We start from the raw sequence: 8006 nt of genomic DNA on the forward strand, positions 1-8006 counted from the left end.
CATAATTCGTTACGCTTTTTTTTTTCTTTTTCTTTTTTATAGAATTTTATATTTTAGGCATATACATCATTTTAGTGGTTCCATAAGGAAATTAGTGAATGCATGAACTACGATATAGTTGAGTAAGAAGCTACGCCGTTTGTTCTTATCTTTGAGGAAAGAGGCATTAGGCCCTTCCATAAGTTGCTTGCAGAAATTCTTGAAACGTATGGGGATCCCTTGGTCTGTTTGAGGTCAGGAGATTTTCAGAGAGAACTTTTCAGCCACAATGTCTTAGATAGATGTGGATTTGATTCGCTCCCGATAAGACATATTGGGAATACTATATCCAGAAATCTCAGTATGCAAACCACAGATGAAGTTGGATATTTGCATTTGTTTTGTAGAAAGTTTTCGTGCGGTTGACAAAGATGCAAAATGGATACAAAACAACTTTATTCAAAGAGGAATTTAATCATCAACTACAGTATCAGTTGAGTTTCGAGAAAAGACTTTTAGCATCCCTTACGGCTGCACTTACAGCATACAATGCCATCTTTTTCACCTCCAGTTTATCTTCCTTTGCCCTGTGCCCTTTTGGGAGCAACCGAAACTCCTCAGTCAACCGAATGCATTCTTGGACATTATCAGGGGATACAAAGTCCATTGCTACTTTGATGCACGACTGTTTATTTCGCACCTGATGAGGACAACCCGCTGGAATGAAAACAGCCTCACCAAGGTATTGATCAAATGCCCAGGGCTCAACGTTATACTCCTCCTTCAACTGTTTCTTATGCTGCTCATTCAAGTAGAAGGTCTGGTCATGAATAGGATGATTGACCGAACCAACAGGAAGATTATTGATATGACGAAATTCCTTGGAGTGTTTGTGCAAGTACTCAGTTAACTTAGGCACATCCTGCCTGCGAAAGATGTCCCAAACAGCACCTCCCCTACCGATATCTGAAGTGTCATTACCTTGAAGAGAATCATCAGCACATGGGTTTACCATAGGTGCAGCACGCATGGCTTCGGCTTCAGCTTCAGGCCTGCAAGGTGGTTTTCCTTCAGCAGACTTACCCAAGGTTCCAGTTTCACTGACACCAAAATCACGAAAATCTTCAGCTTCATGTACTTTCTTCAATTTAGTTATGCAAGTTGCGATGGAGCGATCTTCACTTCAGTGGTATGCGTAAGCACATTTACCGCATCCGACATATCACAATGCAGCTTTGTCACTGAATCACCTCTACCGAGCTCTTCTGGAAAACCGTACGCTATGTACGTTTTTGGTCCCAAGTCTGGCTTCAAGCAACTCTCAGGAAGCTTTGTTGCAAGATTTAATAGGCCATTTGTTGGGTGAGTATAATCACTATATGGGAGCGCTGAGATAAATTCAGCTCCATGCCTTGGCAAACGATCTTCAAATGCAGTTGAAGAAGGCCAATCCTTCAGCTTCAACATCTCAGGCCACCGATTTCTATGCATACGCCCTTCTAAGTAGCCTGCAAAGAACTGGTGAATGTTGATTTCAACCTCACACCAATCCAAGCAATCAATGGCCTTCACACTTTTTGTCTCCTCTTTTAGCTTTCTTACAGCGCCAGTCTCTCTGAAAGCCCTCCACATCACCATTGGTTCCCAACTAAGACCAGAAGTTTTTTCAAGAACATTTCTGACAACGACAGGTTCACCCTTCATCCAATGTGTTTGGAAATGCTCAGTCTCATCTTCTCTTAATTGAACCGCATCAGGGCAATACACATAGTTGTCATGACCACCCTTTCTATAAGCTGCTTGCCTAACTACAGCACAATTTCCATCATTTTCTGCGCCACTGCACAAAGAGCACCCTGTGAAGGAATCACAGTCTGGGAGGTGATCTTTGCTGGTAAGCTCCTCAGCATCGGCAATCATTTCGCCCACCCAATTGTTTTTAAAGTTGCGTCAGTGCAAGTTTCTCAAACCCACAACCACCGCGTTCTTTTGGAGGGCATGGAATGCTACCATCAGCATTAGCTTTCCATTCAGGAAACTCAGAAGACTCTGCCGTTTCACAAACTTCTGCTTCAAATGCTACTTCACTCTCTGAACCTGAGCTTTTCTTAGGTTTAGGTGCCTTCCTTTCAGTTTTCACATCTGTGCCTTCCGCCCTTGCAACAAAATTTCTGTGAGAAGATTCCGCTTCTCCACCTCCAGGCTGACAACCATCCCTCAATTCCCGACAACATGTGAGACATAGATCATAAAAACATTCTGGGTTCTGGCAACTCCTGTGGAAATCAACAATTGAAGTATTGCAATTGTCACAGTATTGGCGCTCATCGCCACCAGATTCACACCTTGTTACCTTAATTTCGCGCTCTTCAACTCCTTGTATCCTGGCTTCCATCTCTATTTCATAGTTCTGCTCCATGTGAATTTGCCTGAGGAGAGGTAATACCCTTTGAACCAAGTACATCAGCCGCTCCAGCCTGACATGGGGGTCTGTCTTTTTAGGTTCTGCAAATAAATAAACAAGCACTTCTAAGTTAACACTATATGGAAATGGAAATTGGGATGTTATTAACCAACTGGGAACGGGCCAGTTGGCCATGGGTTGAACTCTAGAGGTTACGAGCTTCGTGCTGATTGTATTAAAAAAAAATGGAAACTGGAATGATAATCTGATTGATTTTCTATTTTCGTGATAGATTAAGATGGACAGGATATAAAAACAGAGAGTTTTCAACAAAATCTGGATATTAGGATTCTTTCGAATGAACATCATTTTCTAGCATAAATAAATTTTGGCTTCCCAGGATTAGTATTTTTGTTTGGAAGATGGGATGTAGATGTGTTGCCACTTAAAGCAACAATGCATGGTGTTCATAATGAATCTTTTGCGCATATTTTTAAGAGTTCATTAAATTTTCCCTTTTTCTGTAACAACTTTTAAAAGTTCATTAAATTTTCTTATATAAAAAAAGAACAAGTGTGGTTTGGTTTTGGAAATCAAATTCCTAGGTATAATAATGATTTCTTAAATTAGATTAGATCTTGATTCTCATCTACAATTTGTTGGCATATTTGTAATCGTAGGAAATTATGTTGCGTTTAATACTAACCAAACCCAAACCCAAACCCAATCCTAATTATTCTATTAAATTGATTCAAAAACACATGGGTGTGTGCAATTGCACGCCTTGCTAAACCGGATTTTAATTTGGGGTTTGGACCAAAGATTCTTGAGAATGTGCTAAAATCTATATAAAACCAAAGACTTTCAGGTTTATAATTTGGTTTTTGGACCTTTCGGTATCAATATCATTAAGGCCAAACCGAAAGATTTTCTATAAGTAATCTGTTATAGGGGCGGCATGGTTTATTAGAGGGGCAGCAGTATGATAGTAATGTCCTTCTAGTTGGTTAGGGGATGTGCTACAGGGGTGAAATTAACTAGATTACCTTCCCCGTTTTTTAACCTAAATCAAAGCTAAATCGAAAATTTGTTTTCTTTCTTCTTCTCTTCTCCTCCTCCCATCAACCGTAACCTCCATTAAAACTCAAAATTTCATCGTCTTCGATTAATCGACGATTCAAAAATTAATCAAGTGTAGTGTAATGACTTATATGAGGTATGTTTTGAAAACCCAATTACGGTTTGGTTTATTTTGTTCAATTTAAGTTTAATTTCTATCGAAAATTAGGATTTTAGATGAAAATTGAAATTGAAATTTCTGAGTTTATGTGAGTTACAGTTGATTTTAACTCAGTTACGAACCGTAACTGAATATTTTGATGTTGTTACGGTTGGTAATAGTTCAATTACCAACCGTGTGTTCTTATATCTGAGAATTTTCTTCAGTTACGGTTGGTATCGAGCATTTGGTTAGAATGCCGCCCCTCTAATAAACCATGCCGCTCCTATAACGGTTTGCTTCTATAAACCCGTATCTGCGAAATGTAATGTGTAGAATGAATTATTAAGGGCCAAAACACTATGACGTATACCGGTCCTTCAATATAATGTCGTTTCTATTAAAAAAGATAATTGGGGATAAGTGACGAGATTCTTGAACGAACATGTCAAAATTTTGCACTCGGAGCGGGCATAAAACTCCTGAAATGGATCCAAGAGTCGTTTTAAATTTTGAATCAACCTGGAAATAATTAATTAAGCACTAACAAGCCAACAACTAATACACACCCATGGGATTTTTTTATTTTTTTTGAAGCACCCATGGGATTTGCTGCAATATATGTTTAGTTCATGATGCAAATAACAAAAGAAAAAACAATACAAAAATGAAATTAGATATTTACTTACTCAGAAAAAAGAAGAACAGAAATCAATCGTTTAAAAGGAAATATAAAAATTCATTATATTACACAGTAGTAACATCTTTATCATCAACAACAAGATCACCATTCAAGTATTCTCTGTAAGCAGCAATAGGCCAGCTGAAACCTTTAAACAGAAGTCCAGATGCTAGAGGCACATCAATGATAATCTCCTTCATTGTTGGTTTCTTTTCACCTCTAACTGCAATCAAATAACTTCTACCAACCCATCCAATCCAACCAGCAATGTATAAGAACAAAATACCAGGAGTAATGAATTCACCCCAGTGACGTTGATCACCACTGACAATCAAGTGAGGTAAACCATCAGCTCCACAAAGTAAACCATACTTTCCATAGTTATCAAATCTTTTCTTTGTTTTCTCCATGGTTGCTTTGATAGCCAAAGCTGGAGCTGAATCTGGAGCGTATATTTTCAACGATGATTCCAGTTTCTTCAATGACTGTTTCTCTCTCTTTGCAAACTGCTTTGAGTCTTTGCATGGTGTTAGTCCTGAGATATCTGCTGATGCTGGTAGTACTGCTGCTGTTGACAGTAGAATTGAAGACAGTGCAAGTGCAGCTGAGAATGACTTTAAAGATGCTGCTGATGAGGAAGATGATTCATCTTCTTTGGATGAACAACATACAACCAGTGAACGTGGTTTTAAGGTGAACTGAGATCTGGGTTTTGATGCTGATGATAGTGGTTTGCAGAAGGTGGTTGGAATTGCGAGAGACATTTTTTTCCCCTTCAGATTTTCTTTTTTTTTGGTCTCTTAGAATTGTGGAGAATGAGTTATAAGTTGAAGTTTGTTCAACTGGTAGAGAAAGAAAAGAAGGAATAAGAGAGTGTGGTTGTGAGACGTTTGGTTTGATTTAGGTAGGGACAATGTATCAAGCTTGTAGGAGTGGAGAGGAAAAGGATAAGAAAAACAGCTTACTTGGCTGCTGGAGATTGGCTACTTCTGTTTGGTTTTGGGTTGTCAACTAGATTTTCTTCCTATCCATTTAGATGTCATGAGATAATCTTAGCTTCATACAAAGCTGCTGCAGATTCGTTTGGGATTTTAGCAATCTTATTTTTTAACTTTCAGTATATTTTATTTAATTGTGGAAACCAAAAAAATATTAAAAAAAATGAACCCATCGCCTTCAAACACCATATGTATAAGAGTTGAGCACAACCATAGGAAATGAGGTCTACCTGAAGGTTTGCTCAAGCTCACTCATTGACAGTTGTATGTCCGCGATAAGCTCCTTCATGTTCAAATTTAATGGAGCCAACCCATGGCTGGAGGTGCTGTGACCTCTGCAGCTAAATCCTGGAGAGGCAACACTAGAACTTAGAAACTATTTAAAGGGTTAATCATATTGAATCATCGATAAGTACTAAGGAATGGGTTGTACCTTCATAGGAGCAACATAGACAATCATTTTTATGAAATATACCATCTCGGTGGTGCTGTTTAACCTGCAAAATAAAATCGTGACTCAACCAAATGAAGAAAAAACTAAGAAAGAACAATGTAATAGATGACATTTCAAAACTTAAACAAAGGTCAGTAAGAAAGATACCAACAACATAGACTTAATTAAATCACTAACCAAATTCTAAACTAGGGGGAACATATATATCATCAGGAGTGATACTTCTAATTTGTGGAAATTGAAGAAATACCCCTCCTCCTAATTTCTGTGACTGTGAAACGTAAACCGAACACCAGTTTCTCCAAAACAAGGTGATCTATTGTGAATTTTTAAATTAAGAGAAGTAGTTTATATTTTGGCACACTCATATAGGTATTCATTATATGAAACAAATGATACACAGACCAAATCGGAAATTCAATATCGTAATGACACTAGATACAGATTTTTTAATCAAAAATGCGGACTCGGTGCAACGAAAGACACTTAATCTACAATATTGGACAAAACTCAGTGTCCCATATAAATCGAGCCACCAGGGAATGCAGATTTGGACTCTGATTTTATCATCACTGATGTTATATAGGTAGCTAAGTATTCTAACGGGCAATATTTCGCACGACCCTCTAATGAAGTGAAAAACTGAATCCAACGAAAATTATCAAGTATAGTTTCATATATATACAAACTAAAATTGGAAACTGAATTTACCAAGACTTAAGTTCAATTTGCTTATACACACAGCTGGGTAGAGTTAAACTTATCTCAAAGCAGTTGACCTATCTTGGCAGAAAAGAAAGACAGAATCCAGTGGATAGCCAGACAACGAAAAAAGATAGATGCCAAATGTAAAAGACATCTAAGAAATTCACCGGTGCATACCTCATGTAAAACAGCAATCATAGCTATAATTACCAGCTCCTGTTGAAGCACACACCAACCTGCATGTTCATCGACAAAGTCAATTTCGAGTCTTATCAACAGCCAACACAAAAAACCACATTTGTAGGATGATATATCCCTTTGGTCTAAATGCCAAAAACATAAACTAAGTGTACAACTCACCAATATGTTCTCATTAGTATGATAAGTGGCTTGGTAAATACGACTCTGAATACAGGTCAGGGACTTGTAGCCATGGAAAGCAGTCTGAGCAAAGTCATCTAATTCTTTTATCTCGATCTGAAACAAATAACGAGAGAGAAAGAATCAGCTTAACAGCAACTACTAGAGCTAACATCACCCATCAAGACAAGATTAACTGGCATGAAAATTGTAAAACTAAGCACTAAAGACAACATGTGAACGTAACAGAAATTTATATACATAACAGAAATTCATGGACTCTAAAAGAAATAAACGTAACCAACCTCTCCCCAGGATTCATTTGTGCTGTTGCTATAGCAGGGACGATGACTTCTTCATACCCCTTGAAATTCTTCCATGCAGTACCTTCGGGAAGAGAGCTTACTACAAATGAACGAGGACCTTGGCCGCTGCCAATCAAATCAATCAAAGAGACCTTTGCTCTCACTTGATTGAAGTAAGGAAGAGAAATTTCCAGCAGACAAGTCATTCTCAGCCCCGTGTTCTGTTCCACGTCTGTCTCTTTTCTTCCTTGCGTCCGAGCTTATCAATTTGCTTTTCGGTCTCAGTTTGAATAGTGACCTGGACAGGAAGTATATAAAGATTTCTCAACAGCACTTCTGATATATGTTTATGCACAAAAACTGTGACACCAAATTTTAGGAAGGGCATTGGCCAAGCAGAATTTCATAGCTTCATGTGAAAGACAATATACATGTGTGCCATAACTAGGCATTCTCGGTTGGCTGGTTGGGGCTTTCTCTGATTTTAGGACAACAATCCCATGAGTCCTTGACGGATTGCCTCTACAAATTGCTCTCTATGCTGCAACGTGGAACAAAAGTAAAAGTTCAAATATAGTTGTTCAGTAAAAAATTCTAATGGAGCTAATGCTGGAAGTGTCTGAAAGCCTGTACATGTAAAATGTACACCAATGAGTGATTCATTCTGCGTTTTCGACTACTGGAAGATCTTTTGTGGAAAATAGGTAAAGCTTACTAGTATATATGAAAAAACTTAGAGCCTTGTAAAGTATAGAGTCACTTACAAGTCCATACCAACTTAGCGCTACAACAATTTGATTCTAAAAGAAAGAAAAAATATTTTTAGAGAAGGAAAGGGGAAACAGAAGCATCTAGAGTTTTAAGAACTTAACAACAACTGTATAAGGTTGATCATAATTG

At 38.0% G+C, this 8006-nt stretch overlaps 1 protein-coding gene and 1 pseudogene across 1 annotated transcript; both read right to left on the minus strand.

Moving 5' to 3' along the window:
* Positions 1-469: 469 nt before the first annotated feature.
* LOC113359298 lies at positions 470-2578 on the minus strand (annotated as a pseudogene).
* A 1679-nt stretch (positions 2579-4257) lies between these two features.
* LOC113355862 (photosystem I reaction center subunit III, chloroplastic-like) lies at positions 4258-5167 on the minus strand. Its single transcript, XM_026598833.1, has one exon. The coding sequence runs from the start codon at positions 5046-5048 to the stop codon at positions 4350-4352; it is 699 nt and encodes a 232-aa protein (XP_026454618.1). The 5' UTR covers positions 5049-5167; the 3' UTR covers positions 4258-4349.
* Positions 5168-8006: the final 2839 nt, after the last annotated feature.

Source organism: Papaver somniferum, chromosome 3 (assembly GCF_003573695.1).
Source record: "Papaver somniferum cultivar HN1 chromosome 3, ASM357369v1, whole genome shotgun sequence".
Lineage (NCBI taxonomy): Eukaryota > Viridiplantae > Streptophyta > Magnoliopsida > Ranunculales > Papaveraceae > Papaver > Papaver somniferum.

What these genes read in the sequence shown, in the direction of transcription:
- LOC113355862 (XM_026598833.1), bottom strand. Translation starts at nt 5,048, where the DNA reads ATGTCTCTCGCAATTCCAACCACCTTCTGCAAACCACTATCATCAGCA.